Here is an 18,985-nt window from a genome sequence, read left to right as displayed (position 1 = left end):
AAAGTATAGGAGTGATTCTGTTACTTTTTTTCCTATTTATTTGTTGGTCATGGGGCTTGAACTCAGGCCTGAGCTATGTCCCTGAACTTTTCTTGCTCAAGGCTAGTGCTCTACCACTTTAAGCCACAGCTCCACATCCAGTTTTCTGGAGGTTCATTGGAGATAAGAATCTCATGGACTTCCCTTCCTGCACTGGCTGACTTTGAACTACAATCCTCAGATCTCAGCCTCCTGAGTACCTTGGATTACAGGCATGAGCGACCATCACCTGACTTTTTTAATTTTTTAAATCTAATTTTATTGTTATTATTAAGGTTATGCTGTCATAAGTCAGGTAATGAATACATTATTTTTTTGGAGGACAATGTTATCCCTTCCTTCACTGATACTGTACTGTTTAAATCTCTATGCTTAAGAGTAATGATAATCAAAATTAACTACCACCAATACACACAGTGTGTGGTGTGTGTTGGGCACTAGATTCAGTTCTCATCCACTTGATTGTTACACAGCCCTCCTCTGGCCACAGTACTCTAGAAAGTCCATTTTGGCAAGTGAGAAGACAGAGGTCCTGACTTGTCAATATTACCCAGCAAAGGGGTCTGGGCAGCATGAGGATCGAAAGTCTTTCTCTGCAGTCTGGACCCTGTTTGTGTGCTGCTGGCCTGCTTAGCCCTCTAGACAGGGTCTCTGAATGAAGCAGGGCCCTAAGCGGCTCATGGAGGTGCACCATAGACAAACCTGTGTGGCAGAAGCAAAGCCAGTCCTGCGGGGAGATGGAGGTTGTGTGAGATTACCTTTTTGAATGCAAGGTCTGTATTGTCCAAGCTGGAGCATGTGACCCATCCTTTGAACTTCTCCTTGGCTTCTTTCTGAAGGCCCTGGATGAGATTCTCCAGGTAAGTATGGAAAGTTGCCCCACTCTCCTCCAGCTGTGTCCCCAAGTCTTCCAGCGTTGGTGCATGAATCTCAGCCTCTTCATAGGAGCTACGAGACTGGGCCACCATCTCATGTGGAACCTGAGCCAAAAGAAGATTGAAAGAGCAACGCATGGAGCTAAAGAAATACCAAGAAGCAAAGTCATTTCAGCAACCACCACGGTTTGAGCAACAAGCCCAGGGACACAGGGCTGGAGATGTTTTTCTAAGATCAGTGCCAAGGCTGGGAGGGGCCTTCCTAAAGTGAGGAAATATAACTTTGCTTCCAATGTTATATTTATTATTCAAAACATTGTAATGATTCTACAACCATTCTTTCCATTTTTTCCTTTAATTCATTTTTATTCACTCTAATAGAATGTGGGCTCAGACAATTTTACTCCGTGTGAGGAAACTTCATACGTATTACATTGTTAAGGAAAACATCAGCTGTGACTTAGGAAGAGGCATACCTTTATGGTACATTCTCTCACTGATGGGTGTCAATTTTACCACAGAAGCGTGTTAGATATTGCCTTCTTTTTTTATTTCTATGCTTTTATGTGTGTTTATGGTTTTGTTTCTATGCTAACCTTTAGCTGTATTGCTTAGGATTCTTTTGGCTAAAGTAGCTGCAAAACTTGAAGTAACTTTTTAAGTTTTATGACACTCCATATGCTTTTTAACATTCTAGGAACATAGAATTTTGTCAGAAAGTGAATCTTTTTACTATAGATCTTTTTCGTTGTTGTTGTTGCTGTTTGGTTTGGTTTTTGGTATTTTTTTTGTGCCAATATTGGGTCTTGAATTCAGGGCCTTGTACCCTTGCTTGGCTTTTTCACTCAATGCTGGCATTCTATCCCTTGTGCCATGCCATCACTTCTAGGTTTTTGTTGATTAACTAGAGGAAGAGTTGCACAGATTTGTCTGGGTGGGCTTTGAACCATGATTCTAAGATCTCAGCCTCCTGTGGAGCTAGGATTATGGGAGTGATCCATCAGCACCCAGCAGTCTCTTAATTCTTTACCTATCTGTGGCTATCAGGTGCTGTCACTGATGCTCAGTAACCAATATTACTCTTTTTTCTGTCTGTGTTTCTCTCTCTTACACACACGCACACACACACACACACACACACACACACACACACACACACACACACACACACACACAGATGTGAAGCCTAGTAAGATCCTGTGGTAAACTCAAATATAACTGGCCCTCTGGCCTTGAGCCAGACAAAGGAAGGCAATGAACCATTTGAGGGAAAACCATCATCACAGTGACCTCAAGTGTCTTTAGCTATCAAGGCCTCAATTTTTTGGAGGCAAGGATCAACGTCAGAAGGTGTACTACTGTCACCGAAAAATCAGGAGCAAACAGATACAAACTATAAAAACAATGACCATCTTAACCTAATTCCCAGACCTAAAAGGTGGGTAGAGCCTTTTTTTCACTCACCTCAAAAAGTCTGTTGCATTCGGTGATCATGTGGGCGAGCCCCTGAGCTGCGGCCAGGTTCTCGCTGAGGTCCTTTTGATCTGGCTTTCCAGTGGCATATTTCTTCTGGTTGACTCTGTAATTGCATGAGAGTGTATTGAGCAGATCCCGAACCAAAGTGTTTTCCATTCCCCAGCTCATATCCCTTTTGTATGCTATTCATCCCCAGATGAACAGCATATCCAAACCCCAGACTTTTTCTCCTTTCCAAATGAAAACAATGACCACATGTCTCAGATATTCCAAGGCAGACAGTCTGACAGTCCACAGCCAAAAGCCTTGGAAAAATACAAGGGCAAAAAGAACTGTGGGAAGAGAAATTAATCTATGTTTTTCCCTAAAGTTTGAAACCACCTTGGTTTTTAAATACAGGCTTTTAAAACCAAGGATTGCAAAATACTACTTTATGTACTTTTCTTTTTCCTCTTCTTCTCCTCTCTCCTCCTTCTCTTCCCTCCTCCTCCTCCTCCTCCTCCTCCTCCTCCTCCTCCTCCTCCTCCTCCTCCTCCTCCTCCTCCTCCTCCTCCTCCTTTTTCTTCTTATTCCTATCAACAAAACAAAGCACCCCTTCTTCTGCTCCCCTTACCCCCTGGCCAAAATTTCTGGATCATAACTGACATCCTTCAAGGCTACCTTATGATTCTATGAATCCGAGGCCTATGAATAAAATTTCCTTGGAACACATCCTGATATAAAAATAGGTGCTTAGGAAACCCTCCAGTCGAAATCTAGCATGTGAACAGCTCTGTTTCTTCTTTTCTTTAATGGATTAAGGAAAGGAGACTACCAATACTGAGATATTTGGGAAGCTATCAATACTGAGGAAAACTTACCTTGGAGAACTTTCTTTTTTCAATAAGTTAAGATGGAAGAGGGAGGGGGCCAGGCACACAGCCAGATTCATGGGCGTCATCTGATTCTCTTCCACCAAGTTCACGACATCGTTCAGGAAACACAAGAGTGTCTGCAGGGCCTCCCTGTTCTCATCGGCCAGCAGCAGGATGGCGGCCTGCACAGCTTGCAGCCACTGCTCTTTGGGGACATCTGAGGAAAAGCAGCCACCAGCTCATTAGAAGCACATTGCAGAGCCAGTGAGACAGAACAGGAGAGTTCAAAAGCTCTACTTCCTGGACAGAGATGTTCAGAGACATCAACTGAAGTATCTGATGGCATGAAGAAATAACTGCTTAGGCCTCACAGCTACCTGAGAGACAGAGGTGGAGCTTGAATCCCATCTCTCAAACCCTAGAACCCTCAGTCTGTGTGAGTGCCACGGTTATACTAAGAAAGTAAGACCACCCTTCTGGCTCCACATACTCTGAGCAATCAGATTGCTCCTGTGTTGCTGTTTCCTCTCTTCCGGTGGGAACCAGGGATGGCTTCTCTCTTGTTATCTCCTTAAGACAGCTCCAGAAGTACCTCTTAGGACTGCTTCCCCCATCCCTGACCCCCCCCGCCCCCCACCCCCAGGGTTGTGTGGGACATGATAAAGCCATCAGGAAAGTGGAGCAGCCAGTCCATACTGCCAACACAACACAATTAACTGTGAGTAGTAAATGGTGGGCTTGTCTGGATGTCCTAGCTATTCTTAAAGGACCAGTGCCTTGGTGGTCAAGCCTTGTTCTTCAGGTCATCAAGGCTTGGTTCAGACTTTGCATGAAGGCTCAATGGCGTATAATCCTGGGATCATGGAAATTAAGGTTATCTGGGGGGAAAAGAGGAACCCAGAGATATGGAGAAAGGGTCCTGCCCAGTCCTATTCTCCTTGAGGGAGGTAGTGATAAGAACTGGTTATACAAGCTTAAGAGGAAAATGGCCCAACAATAAGAAGTTAACTAAATAGAAAAATCACAGCAAGTGGGCATGAGGTGCTGAATTTTGCTGGCTGGGTTAGTTTAATGATCATTTAAGTTTGGTTCAATCATACAGTTCAGGAGTAAATACTGTACTCTGAAGCCAGGTGCAAATGGCTAACATCTGTTATTCTAGTTACTCAGGAAGCTGAGATCCAGGGGATTGTGGTTCTAGGGTAACCTGGGCAGAAAAGTCCATGAAATTTTTATCTCCAAAATAACTAGCAAAACTAGGGATGAAGATGTGGCTCAAGTGGTAGAGCAACAGCAGAGCAAGCAAATGTGAGACTCTGGGTTCAAACTCCAGTAACAGTAAAAAAAATCCCCCGCAAACAAAAAACAAAAAAGAGACATGATCTGTACTGTTCAGGAAGTGCCACAATGTGCTTGAGGTATGAAAGACATGTTAGACCTTCCAATTGTTTTTAATGTTTTCTCTCATCCCTGAAAAATTCTGATTGGATACAGTTAATGGTGTATAGCATAATCAATCGCAATGTACTCAAAGAATTAAAATAAATAATACATAAAATATTTATAGTAGGTGAACCAGAACCTCAGTCAATATGCCATAGGCCTCCATTCTTGCTTACCCCAAATTACCCTTTCACCATTTCCAGATTCATGGATCAAAATAGCAGTTCTGAGTCACTTCTGCCCTTGTGGCAGGTACAAGCTGGGCTACCTACTCCATGTCCCTTCTTCCCCACTTTGTCACTAAGTAAACATGTATTTGGTTCAAGAGTAGGCAGTAATGTACTCAGGAAAATGAGCCCCTCCCTTCAATCCAGAGATGAATCATGTTGGCTTAAAAGAAACATCTAAACAGAGGAGCAAGCGAGTTGTTCAGAGTGTGAATGGAATCTCTTTCCTCTTTCCATTGATTGGTTTAGGGGAGAAGATAAGATCATTTGGGGCTGATAGGACTGAGAGAATTTCTTGGAGCTCCTTTGAAGACTTACCTTCCTGCTAGAATAGGACATACACCCAAAGGAGAAGCCCTCTGAATGTGATTTGGTGAAGACAAGATAATTATACATGGTGGCAATCCTGTTGTGACTTCAGGAGGAAAGTCAAGAGAACCTGACTTTACCCTGGCATAACTGAGCTGCAGAATTACCCAACACTGGAATAGCTTAATTTCAGATATCTTGTCATGTGAGATAGTTAAATGTCTTTATTTGTTTAAATAATTCTTTGGGGAGAATGTTTGGTTGTATCTTAACTGCTTGGCGGCTCAAATCCCTTACCCTAATTTGCAAAGCTCCTTTCTGTATGGCCCTTGTGTGGCACATTCCTCAGTGTTGTTTGGTGTCATGTTGTACATTTGTCACCTTTGCAGGACAGTTCCTCCCTGCAATTTGCTTTACCCAAAATATGTTCCTTATGCAACTTAGCTACAGCTGGCACTTTCTCCACATTCTCTTCGCCCATCTTAAGCCCCACTGGCCTTGTCTTTGTAACGTTTTAATGGACTTCCTCCCATCATGCATTGCAATTGTTTATCCAGGCATTGTTTCCCTCATTTGTATGATCTTGGTGAGCACAGAGTGGGTCTCACACTTCCACATGCCCTGCAATACTCAGCACAGTACCCTGTACTGAGCCCCATTCTGTAAATGTTTGCTTAGCTAAAAGAAAGCCCTGTTTTGATCTGGCTTTTTGGTTTTAAGTCTCAGAAAGCACCAAAGACACTTATCTTGTGGGTATAATCTATCTTTAGCCTTAGACTAGCGTCAACTTCAATCTAAGAATTGATTATATGTAAAGACTTGTATGTGGTATTGCTAAACCATAGGGGAAGGTTAATTGAAAAAAAAAGTGGAGCTTCACTGCTCATAGCAAGGCCATTATGAATACTTTGCATTTGGGCTTTGGCAGTGAAGATCATTAATTCAAGTTAGCCTATTCACTTTGACAAAATAATGTTTATTTAATGGGTCACCACTCTATTCTGTTTTCTTTTTTAACTCTATACATTTTTTTAAATTGTGAAAATACCGTACAGAGGGTTACAATTACATGAGCAAGGTAGTGAGTACATTTCTTATCAAGCATTGTAGCCTCCTCCTTTGTTTCCCTTTCCCATCCCTTCTCATGCCCCGTGCCAAAGTTGTAAAGTTCATTTTCCGACATAATGTCTTATATATCTCATTGCTGCAATGGGTTCCATTTTGTTTTTGCAAGTGGTACTTGTTTAAAAAAATCACTTTTGAATTTGTAATCCTATACATTCTTTAACATTTAAGACAGAAATCCCTACAGCAAGGATCTTCAAATTTGATCAAGCCTACATATTGGCCCATTTTTGGCACATTTTTACTGTAAAATCAAAGTCCACCAGTCAAATGTTTTTCTAAAGAATTGAGAATCCAGTTATGAAAACAATTAAAAAGTCCTAATGTTATCATGTCTGGAAAGATTCACATACTTATTTCTAACATCCCTCATTACAGCTGCCTTTAGCAGGATAGGATTTTAAATTAGTAATTGTTGTTTTCTGTGATTATTATAATTATAGTGACCTTGCTTAGAACTATTGATTTAGAAAATCAGTTAAAAGCTGGGCACCAGTGGCTCATGCCTGTAATGTTAGCTACTTAGGTGGCTGAGATCTGAGAAACACAGGTCGAAGCCAGCCCAGACAGGAAAGTCTGTGAGACACTTACCTCCAGTTAACCATCAAAAACCTGGAAATAGAATGGAGGCTTCAGTGGTAGAGTACTAGCCTTGAACACAAAAACTCAGTGACAGTGCCCAGGCCCTGAATTGAAGTACTGACACATATAAAAATATCAGTTCAATATGTTCAAGTAAAAACAAAAATACTTGTGCTAATCTGAAGTGTTGATTTGGTTTTCTTCGTTTGCACCAATTAAAGTATATTTGCCTTTTTATTTCCAGTCATTTTACTAGTCTCAGGAAAACATTGATATTTTTCCTTTTCCTTCTTTCCTTCTTTCCTTCCTTCTTTCCTTCCTTCCTTCCTTCCTTCCTTCCTTCCTTCCTTCCTTCCTTCCTTCCTTCCTTCCTTCCTTCCTTCCTTCTTTCCTCTCCTCTCCTCTTCTCTCCTCCCTCCTTCTCTTTCTTGCTTTTTTTTTTTTGCCAGTTGTGGGGCTTGACTTAGGGTATGGGTTGGGTCTCTGAGCTTCTTTTGCTCAAGGCAAACTCTACGACTTTGAGCCATAATGCTATTTCTGGTTAAATGGGGATAAGACTCGCATGGACTTTCCTGTCCAGGCTAGCATCAGACTGAGATTCTCAGATCTCAGCCTCCTGAGTAGCTAATATTATAGCTGTGAGCCACCAGCCCCAGCTACTTTTCTTTCTTCTTTTTCTTTTCTTTTCTTTCATGATGCTAGGAAATGAACTCATGGCCTCACACATACAAGGCAAGCATCTACCACTGAACTGGTCCCAAATGCTTACTTTTTAAGTTACTTTGAGGTCTCACACAAAACCCTGTTAGGAAGGAATTCTTTGATATCAAAAAGACATATTCAATTGCTAAAATTTACTGTGATCTCCATAGCAAACTGTGAAAAAGACTACTTCTGAAGAGAACAGAATGATCACATTTATGAACTTCTTTATAGATTCCTGTATTACTTATACAATTAAAACTCTACCTACAGGGATGTTTCAAGGGCTTGGATGAGAAGACAGATGTTACTCCTACTTACACTGGTAGATGTGAAGGAAAGTCTCACTGAGCTTGTTGGTGAAGAGAGGCTCAGGGAGATCCCGGAAGAACTGCTTCACCATATCTGCTACGTCATAAGCAGACTGGTCCTCATAGTTGACATTCTCAGGAAAATTCTCATTCATTTGACGGAGGGCATGTATTCGAGACTTTACTCCAGACTTTCGAAAAAGACCCACCTGCAATAAGACACAGACACAGCATGTGTTAGCTAGATCACCTCTCTCCTGATACTTTCTTCTTTAAGTTTGGCACCTTGGGTGTGATGAGAAAGCCTAGGGCCATGGCTTAGTGAACTAGGATTACATCTAACTTGCAAATCCTGAATTACTAGAGTAGCTACTTTAGGCAGAAGACAAACACTAACTTTCTCTCCGGTAAGATGTAGATAATAATAATATTACACCATGTAGGGCTGTAGTGGAGATTAAATGAGAAAGCATTCATGGACATGTACTATGACTTGCAAAATCTCATCACACTGCCGACACTGTTATTTTATTTATTCAACAAGTAGTGATTAAGTACCCACTATATACAATGCATTCTTATAAACTAAGAGTCCTTAGTGAGCAACATAGACACAATTCCCTGCTCTTTGTTTATTATTTTCCCGGGTACTTTTGAGCAAGTTGACCAATAGGTGGTTTGGTGAAAGTTATTTGATGATGAAACGATCCCAGATAAGCAACCAACCATAACCTACTGCCTCTTTGAGTAAGAAGTCTATACAATATGTGTCCATGAAACAAAACATTATTATAAGCACATATTTTGATTTGTGTGTGTGTGTGTGTGTGTGTGTGTGTGTGTGTGTGTGTGTGTGTGTGTGTGTGTGTGCATGGATTTGAACTTGAGGACTGGGTACTGGCTTTTAGATTTTTCACTCAAGACTGGTACTCTCTTTTTCTTTTCTTCTGTTTTTTTCATTGTGAAAATACTGTACAGAGGGGTTACAGTTACATGGGCAAAGTAATAAATACATTTTGTATCAAGCATTGTTGCCTCCTCCTTTGTTTCCTCTTCCCATCCGTTGTACATCTCATTGTTGCAATGGGTCCACCTGTATTCCTATTTAAATGATTTGTTTTTTCCCTTCCCATCCACAATTTATATCAAAATCAAATACAATGAAAGCAGGGGTTATACCGTGGGGGAGGGACATACAAAGCAACAAAGAAATCATCTTATAAATATGTTGGAAACAATCACAAGAAATAAAAAAACATTTGAATACTTATCTCGGGAATCACTTCACCTAACATCAACTTATCTGACCTTTTTGTTTGTCTCAGACATATACCAGTTATTGCAAATAAGGGAAACCATGGGACCTATGTTTCTTTGGGCCTGGCTTACTTCACCTCTTTCTTTTTTGTTCGGTAATTGGAGAGGAAGAGTTTCATAGACTTTCCTGCTCAGGCTGGCTTTGAACTGTGATCCTCAGGTCTCAGCCTCCTGAGTAGCTAAGATTATAGGCGAGCCAATGGTGGTCCACTTGATTTAAGTTGCTTGCTTTTTATTCTCTGAAATCCTAGGCCCTAGTGTTATGCTTCTCGTAGTAAGTCCAGCACGTACTACTCCACCAGGTTAGACTATGTATTTTCTAGTGAGAATGATATGTAGGTGGCTTTTTTTTAAAAAAAAAGACATTACTATATCACTTCCTTGTCTTTTTAGGATTCAAATGTACAGTTTAACTACTATCAAGCCAAAAATTGCATTACTTTCTTTTGATTCATAGGACTTAAACTCTTTCCTTTGAACCAACACTGATCTATAAGACACCAAAAAGATAAGAGGAATGAGTAAAGTAAGCAGAGCTTCATTGAAAGAATGAAGATCTTAGGTAGGTGCCAGTGGCTCATGCTTGTAATTCTAGCTACTCAAGATGCTGAGATTTGAGGACTGTGGTTCATAGCCAGCTGGGGCAAGAAAGTCTGTGAGAATCTTGTCTCCCATTAACTACCAAAGAGCTGTAAGTAGAGCTGTGGCTCAAGTGGTAGAACACTAGTTTTTTTGGAAAAGCTAAGGGACAATGCCTAGCCCCCCAGTTCAAGCCCCAGTACTGCCCTCCTCCCCTCAAATACAGTGAAGATCTTTCCAGGGTTTGGGTAGGTTAAGCTCAGACCCTCAAGTAGTGTTCCCCACCCTCAACTTGCTTATATCAAAAGAACTAGGTTGTCCTGGGATTTTTGGCTTAGATTAAATGTCTGCCATTTTAAAACAGCTGTAGTATTCCAAGTTGCTTATATGTCAGTCTTTCAACCCTCAGTATTCCTCTCTTCTCACTCAGCATGGGCTTGCTGTTTGGCCTACTTCTCCACGTAAGGCAAAACTGTTCCTGGATGACTTGACAGGTAGACAGTGTTACCAGAGTCACCAGTGTTCTTCCTATGCAGGAAGAAATAACATGAGCAAAGCTGTCTCACCATCCCTTCTGTGTGCCAAGTTCACATTTTGGGCCTTGGTCAGAGTCCAGTGTCTGAGGAAGGCTTTTCTTGATTGTTGCTATAAATGAGAACAGCCCTAATTCTTTTAAATCGCAGTGACAGCAAGGGAAGAATTCCAAGCCATAGAGACTACTCTTCTTCTTTTTTAAAATCTTGGTTGCATTGGCTCACTGGGGAAATTATACACTGCTAGTTTTTGTGGCCAATACTTCGCAATACTCCTTTGCATTTCAAGGCTTATCATCCTAATTCCACAGATTAGGGTAGTCAGGCAAATTGTCACTTAAAATGTTAATTACTTTCTTTTTTAATTCTTAAAGTTTGGGATGTCTAGAAAAATGTTAAAACTTTGCCACAGTTAGATGATTCCTTATGAAGAATTATAGAACATTTATCTTCTTTTATATGTTAACTACTTGAAATTGTATCCAAGTGCATGGGAAGAAAGCACATGTTGTCAGAAGAAAGATTCAAGATGTCTAATGAGTGATTATTGAAGTGAGAGATGTCTTTGATTTGTTTATATTCTTGGATTTATTTCTTTATTTATTTAAATTCTGGGAGGAGGCCCAGAACTGTGTACACCACAGAGATGTTCTGTGGACGAGTTCTCAGGATTTTGACACCCCCAAAGGTGAATTCTGAAGTGTGACTCACAAATATTTACCTTAATATGAGTTAGTATTATTCCATTTGAAAATTCTTATTTTTTTTTAGACAGCAGAAGTGTCTATAGGCAATATATCCAATATGTCTGGCCATTTCTGTATCTGAGGCCATTCTGATGGTTGTGTACACCTACATCTCAACAATGCTTTCTTTGTACTTTTACTTTCCAAGTTTCTTTCCTATTTCATAAAATATTTTCATTTCAATGATGTTTGACATGTCTGTAGCTATCCAGCTGCAAGCTCTGAGCTGCTTCCTCTGACTTGGAGCTCACAGGATGTCCAAAGGGGTTGTCAGGAATTTATTTGTTCTACTCCACATTTCTAACCATAACCTTTCTGCCCTGCTCTCATCTTTGGGGGTGGAGGGGAGGGAGATATGGAAATATCTGTGTTCTGTACATTTCTATGGAAAGCCCAGAAGGAAATTTCTTTCTTAAACCTAATAAAAGAAAGGTGATCTCAAACCAGACCAGATTATAGCTGTAGTGGTTACGGATGATGGATGAGAGAGAAGGAATGAAATAGTCTTCACAGAGTAAGTCTAGGCATATGGATGAGCAGATGAATAAGTAGGCCTGGACCAATCCTGTTTTCTGACTCTTGTTCCTGTTTCTATTTGGGATTTTCTTTTTTGTCAGTTGTGGGGCTTGAACTTGAGGCCTTGGTGCTGTCCCTGAGCTCTTTTGCTCAAGGCTAGCATTCTACCACTTGGAACCCCAGCACTACTTCCTTGGATGGAATTTCTAATACTTGAGACACTTGGGGGGAGACATCTGTGACTTGCAGTAGATGGCACCTGAACACAGTAAGCTGGATTTATGGTGTGGGTAAACATCTCTTACTGAAATAGGGAGGTCGGGTCTGGCTGGAGCCATCTTGGCTACGTGGAGGATGGTAGCATCTGGCATCTTGTTTGCATGGCAGGGGAAGGTAAAGCCCCTACCTCCCAGGTGATAGGCAAGCCTAAATGTCTGGAGGCCAGGGCAGGGACTTGGATAGCAGGTTACTAAACCTGTCAGTTTACTGCCTGGGACTCCAGTTTCCTGTAACCCTGCCCCCTGACCTGCCCTATCTAGGCCTGGACCAGCTCAGGTGCCATTATGCCATGCCCTGTGTCTCCGTGTTTGTGTCCTGTGTCCTGTCTCCTGTCTCTTCTCCTGTCACCATGGCATCCCACTTCAGCTCTCCACTGGAGCTGAATTGGTTTGTTGGTATTGTTTTTGTTCTTTCTTTCCTCTCTGGCCTTCATGGCCCAGTTTCCTAACAGTGTTAAGTGTATTTGCTGACTGCTGGCCTTTGAGACAGGAGTCTACCATGCAGTTGTTGGTCTTTAAAAAAAAAAGACTCCAAGATCTGACCTCTCAAAATGTAGCTTCTCCATTTTCTTGCCATACAATATCACCTGTCCACATAGGTGACTCATTGCCAATAGTTATTTCTCCTTCGAAAAGGTTTCAGTGCAGAAATAAAATCTGCATTTTGACTAAACATGCTCTTCTAAGTCAAAACCTTGAGACCTGAAAAAACTTATTATCCTCAGCACTGCTGATGAGACTGAACCCTGGCTCCTTCAGCATCAGGAGAGCAAGACCCAAAGAAAGGTGCCATGACTTTGCTTTGTCACTGTGTCTGTCACTAGTGTTTGGGTGGCCTACCCTGTCACACAGGACTCCCTACATTTAGTTAAACACTTTGCTGCATTGTTCTGAAGGTCTTGGTAATATCTGATAGAAATTACATAGAAGGTCCTGCCCTCATCTGTCTTCAAAGCCTAGCTAATATATAACTCTCTAAAAGGGTAACAGTGGTGGCCAGGAATACAAAATCCATTTCATATACCTCTCTGTTGTCTGTGCTCTGTCCACCTAAGGGTACAAGGAGTGCTTGTACCCTTTAGTTTCATTCTTCTCTTTCTCCCCATCAGCTTCTACTTAAACCCCCAGTGATGGGCTCAAGGTGTAATTTAACCAGACAGCCCCAGGATGTGAGTCATTCTATCTGAAGTAGGTGGTAGGCAAAGTGATGAGCAGGTGGCCAGCCTGGCGGGTAAGGACTCTCACACTGAGAATGGAATGTCTTCCCAGCCCTATTAGGCTTTTAAAAGGACTTGCTCCATTAGAAGGAGCAGTTGGGCATGAGTGCTGCATTAGAATTCAAATTTCATCTAAATAATATTAAATCTCCTTCTTGGCATCCTGTTTATGCTAATCTTTTCAGGGCTTAATGATGTTTATCAGGACTTCCATTTCCTCTTCTCTAGAAATGTGCTCAGCTAATGAAGAAAGGTTGGCTTTATTCAGAAAGCGATTCATAAGCAGAGCGCATGGCGGGTTCTGATTTTCGAGCAGTGCAGGTTTAGCCACTTATGGCAGTGGCTTCACATTCATCAGGAGCTGGGTCTAACCTACACTTCTGGTTGCAGTTGATTTAGGGCAGAAATAAAAGCGCAGACAACAAAGCAAGGAAGGCTCCTCTCCCACACTGCTACGTCTGAATACAAATGGTTCCTAATTGAAGGCTAAAACTTCCTCATTTCAGCTACAGCCATCTGCAAGGATGCGAATGGATAGATGCACCGTGCTTCATTGTACAGGAACAGCTCTGTACTGGGGAGTGTGGGAGGTGAAATGCTGGCAGTGTTTCAGGGCTCTGTGGGCTGGATTCAACTGTCTGTTGCTGATTGCTTCTACTGAATGCTTAGCATGCCAAAAAAAAAAGGGAAGGGGCCCCACTGGCTCATTGCAGAAAGTTTGGCTTTCAGAGATCAAGGCCAGAATCTCCGCACATCATGCTTCTTGTCCAGGGTGTAGGTTTAGAGGGAGGTATTGGAAGTCTGGTTTTCTACCATTTGGAATGGGATGGCAAATCTCTTCAATTCCAATGAGATGCTGTCGGCAAAGATAGACCACCCATCTCCCCATCTCCTCATTTGCTTTCTTCTCATTCTCCCTTTTCCTCTCTCTTTTCTGACTCATTAGCTTAATTTTCTAGGACTGTCTTTATCTGTGCCCAAGTTTCTTGGATTCTTTATTTTTTCCCCTCTCTATTTTCCCCCTATTTCCTTCTTATTAGCACTTTCTTTTCCCATAGGAACCAGCGGGGGTGGTCTTGGGCCATGGTCTTCTATACCTGACAGACAAGGTGGGAAATGCTGCTAGGATTAAGGCAGGAACTGGATACAGTGAAAGTCCCTTTGGCATGCTATAGGTTCTTTCTGGGACTGATACAATAGAAATGTGGCCATATGCAGCTTTGTTACATTTAGAATCAGTATTTATGCCTTTGAATGGAAACTTTTTCCTACAAAACTTTGCTCCTGTAGCTTTTTAGCACAGGAATCTCAGATTTCAAAGATTACTTAGGGACTTGAGATGGGACACTGGGAATATACCAGTGAGCAGGGATTGAGGAGGATTGAAGGCTCACATTCTGTTTATATGACTTTCAGCTCTCAATACAGCTTCGGCTTTGTGTGTGTGTTTGTGTGTGTATGTGTGTGTGTGTGTGTGTGTGTGTGTGTTAGAACTAAGGTTTGAACTCAGAGCCTCACACTCTCATTTGTTTTTGTTTTTTTGTTTCTCTCTCAAGGTTGGAGTTCTACCACTTGAGCAACACTTCCATTTCTGGTTTTTGATCGTTAATGGGAGAGCAGAATCTCCACAGACTTTCCTGCCTGGGCTGGCTTTGCACCGCAATCCTTAGATCTCAGCCTCTTGAGTAGCTAGGATTATAGGCGTGAGCCACTGGCACCTGTACTTACTTATGGTAATGACACTGGTGTAAATCCAGGACCTTCAGGGGAAGGGATGCTTTCTATACCACTCTTTAGTGAGGAACTGAATGTCAGTATTTCAGCTCATTTCTTTATATCCAAACTTGTTCAAGAAAGCATTTAGGGTAACTAACAATGGCCTATGAAATACAACAGATACAATTAAAGGTAACAGGTAAGAACATAGTAAAAGGGAAATAAAAGTAGAAATGGTAGCTACAACTAGGAATAGGCTGGCAAAGAATTTGTGCCATAAAAAGTACATGTATTTACTACAGGTAGAATAAATATTTAGCTCTAAACTTTCTAGCAGCCAATACAAAGAGGAAAACACACCTAGTTGAATGAGCCTGTTATCTTTAATATAAAGCATAGTCCAGCTGTCCAAAAGAAATATATACTGTTTTCAAATGCTGGATCCAGAGCAGAAAAAAAATGTTTTCCTCCCATTCTTAGAAAAGGTCATTACTCACATAATATTCAATATCACTAACAAATCTCAAGTGGATTCATCAATGAATTATATGGGTCCACTTCCTAACCTGTTCCTCAGCTCTGGAGTCAGTCGGTAATCACCCTAAAGTCCACTGGGAAAAAGCAGTTCTAACAGTGCTGTAGTAGGCTGTGGATATAAACATAGACTCTGCAGTTAGACATTTACAAGCAACATCGGCTCCAGCATTGAACTAGATGTTAACACAGTCCAGGATGGATGTGAGAGTGGATAAATAATGAAAGCAGAACATGCAGGATGCTTGTCTGACCTGTGCCAGGCAGTCAAGAAAGATTATTACTAAACTGATGGCATAGAAAGACTACATTTCCTTTAGGCATTCCTGAACAAACACTATTTTCTTCTGAGAGGGGTTTGGCTAAAAAGCATTAACTGGCCATGATTTAGAAACAAATGTAATCTGTGCTTGTTGAAGGACAGAGCCAAAACTTCTAAAGAGAGCCATGAAGGAGGCAAGGCTGGAATATACGTTAACAAAAATTGAGAAGCCTTGAAAAAAACATGTGTCTCAATAAAAGGCTACCCTCACAAAACACAATCTGAGCTCTCTACCAACAAACCAATAAAATATAATTGGAGCTATAAAATTCAACATGAAAGGGTATGGTTGTAATACTTTTAACACTAGAAATAAGATCAGAGTGGGTATTCCCAACTATTCACTGAAATATAGCTCTGTGAACTTTTTCTCTCAGTAAAACATATTAGGACATTAACTTTGATTCATGAGTATTCTTTGTGGAACCTCTACAATATAATACAATTATGTCTTGGTAGAACCTCTACAATATAACACAATTCTGTGAAGAAGCCGAGATCTGGTGGCTTATGCCTGTAATCCTAGCTACTCAGAAGATGGAGATCTGAGGATCACAGTTTGCAGCCAGCTCAGGCAGGAAAGTGGGTGAGACTCTACACTCCAAGTAAGTATCACAAAACCAGAAATGAAGCTGTGGTTCAAGTAGTTCAAGCATACCAGCCTTCAGTGAAAGAACTAAAGGATAGTACCAAGACCCTGAGTACAAGCCCTAGTACTTGGACAAAACAAAAGCCAATTATGTGTAAGTAACCAGATTCTATGGCTTAATGTTCTGGGATGTTATCACATCAATTAATGTTGGACAACTGAAGAATAAGAAAGAGGCAGGAAGGCTGGCAGCATGGCTCAAGCAGGAGAACCACCTACCTAGCAAGCATGAAGACCTGAGTTCACACCCTCATACTATTAAAATGAACTAAAATAAAATAAAAATAAGGAAATGACAGAAAAGTGTAAAACAGAAGGTGGGGGGGTCAGGCAATCAAAATAATTTTCAAAGCCTAAACAGCCATCATTGCAACAACAAACAATCGTGGTCACCGTGTTCTTCATATGACACTCAAATATGCAAAAATGTGTATTTATATTTTCTTTACATATGAAAGGTCCAAGGAGATCATATATTCAGTTAAATTAAAGATGATGTCAAATAGCGATTTAAGTGGTATTTTGCTCCACTGAAAACTTGTATTTGATTCATCCAGAGATCATCTTGTTTTCAAGTGTGGTCTCAGTTTGGCTGTCTCCTTAATGCCTTGATAGCCAAGATTTTTTGAGTTTATGTAGCTTAGCTTATTCCTTTTTGCTGTGCTCATGGCACAAAACTCAATTAAAAAAATCTAATAAAAAGTGCAAATAGTTCCAGGTTGGTACAAATCTTCCACATATCATTACAGAGTGTGAGAACAGAGACCATCTTAAAATATTTGCCTGAATATATTCTCAGTACCACTCATGGTTGCAATTTGTAAAGCAGGAATATGATTTTTATTCTATATAGAATGTCTAAGAAATAAAAGAGTGCTAGTTTGGAGGGACATAAGCTTTGTTTTGTAAATTATAGGAAAATTTCAAGCCCACCATTATGGTGGTCCTTTGAATATACCAGGGGTAGAAAGTAATTTCTGAAAATTTTGTTTACAGTAAGCTTGTAATCAATTTTCTTAGATGAGGGATGTTTGACTTAGCTGATGTTACACATTTCATATTTTATTTACACATTAAAAATGTAAATATATCTGTCTTTGGTTTAAGTTTCTCTAGTCATGGTGCTGCTTAAAAATAATTTAAAAAAGAGACATAAAAATCAAATATTTTCTTTTGCAAAACCAATGGAGATGAAACAATGCTGTGAAGTCAGTGGTGGCAGTGAAACAATAATTAGGGGCTGGGAAGGTGGCTCAGTGGTAGAGCACTTGCCTTGCATGCATGAGGCCCTGGGTTCGATTCCTCAGCACCACATAGGCAAAAAGAAAAAAGCCAGAAGTGGTGCTGTGGCTCAAGTAGTAGAGCGCTAGCCTTGAGCTGAAGAGCTGAGGGACAGCACCCAGGCCGAGTTCAGGTCCCACAACTGGACCCCCCCCCCCCCCAAAAAAAAGAGTCTTGAAACAATAATTAGAATATATAGGCCAAGTTCTGGTGGTTCATGTCTGTAATCCCAGCTACTCAGGAAATTGAGATCTGAGGACTTAGGCTCAAACCTAGCCAGAGCAGGAAAGTCCATGAGACTCTTATTTATGATTAATCAGTAAAAAGACATAAATGGAGGCATGGCTCAAGTAGTAGAGACCCAGCTTGAATGAAAAAGCCAAGCAAGAGCATGAGGCCCTGAGCTCAAGTCTCTGTACTGGTGCACAGGAGTGTGCGCGTGTGTGCACGCACGCACACACACACACACACACACACACACACACACACACACACACACACACACACACACATCAACTAGCCAAACAAACAAACAAAAGAAAAGACAGAAAGGAAATGTAGCCCATACTTGACTTCTCAGTTTCTAGGTAATGCAAATTAGACATCATAGGTAGAAACTATTAACATTAACTTTGCCCAGTCACTGAAGTAGGTAACACCACAACAGACTCAAAGAGCTTCAAAGGGCTATAACTCCCAGTCACATTACATTCAGACACACAGAGATCACAGTGCTCTTCACTTTCACGATGGTATGGCTTGCCTGATATCAGACAGTCCCGGGGCTCAATCTGGCCTCCTATCAAGCCAAGTCCTGGTTTGCAATTTCCAGCCATACCTGATCCAGGCAGTTGCTGCGGAGATATCTCAGGGCCTGCTGAATGCTCTGAGGCAGGGGCTGTCCCGTTCTCTGGACGTGGATTATGAGAGGAACACCAAAGACAGCCTTGTCTTTATAGTCAGGAACTTTCATCCTCTTCATGAACTTTGGGACAGACCTACAATTCACAGAAACCAGGTCATGCAAAGTCCCTGGGGCACCCTGTGGGAGAGGTGTTAGAAGCAAGCGAGAGGGAGGCCACCATCCTGTTGGAACACCCCCACAGGCACAGGCAGAATTCAACTTTCCCTCCACATCAGTCAGCCTATGGCAATGCGACACGTGGCTCTTGCCTACGTGTGATGTCTATGAGACAGCATGATTCATGTGTGCACATTGCAGTTGTGACTGCGTTCAGGTCAAGGGGGACAATATTCCAGTTGTGCTGTGATGGACACATCTCTCAAGTGACAAACACTTTGGAGAAAAGGAAACACAGGTAAAACTTATAAGAGGAAGAAGAAATCTGATTGG

General features: G+C 41.3%; 1 protein-coding gene across 3 annotated transcripts in view; it reads right to left on the bottom strand.

Moving 5' to 3' along the window:
- Positions 1–18,985, bottom strand: part of Stard13 (StAR related lipid transfer domain containing 13) — a 252,135-nt gene that overhangs the window by 7,330 nt on the left and 225,820 nt on the right. For all 3 annotated transcript variants that reach the window (XM_070002983.1, XM_070002984.1, XM_070002982.1), the window contains exons 7-11: positions 18,470–18,629; positions 7,954–8,152; positions 3,251–3,461; positions 2,379–2,493; positions 798–1,019 (exon numbers count right to left, since the gene is read on the bottom strand). In XM_070002983.1, the coding sequence (XP_069859084.1) occupies positions 798–1,019; positions 2,379–2,493; positions 3,251–3,461; positions 7,954–8,152; positions 18,470–18,629 (907 nt within the window). The remainder of the gene's footprint in view (positions 1–797; positions 1,020–2,378; positions 2,494–3,250; positions 3,462–7,953; positions 8,153–18,469; positions 18,630–18,985) is intronic.

Source organism: Dipodomys merriami, unplaced genomic scaffold (genome assembly GCF_024711535.1).
Source record: "Dipodomys merriami isolate MVZ:Mamm:240054 unplaced genomic scaffold, mDipMer1.0.p SCAF_6, whole genome shotgun sequence".
Classification (NCBI taxonomy): Eukaryota; Metazoa; Chordata; class Mammalia; order Rodentia; family Heteromyidae; genus Dipodomys; species Dipodomys merriami.
This window is presented reverse-complemented; position numbering and strand designations above follow the sequence as displayed.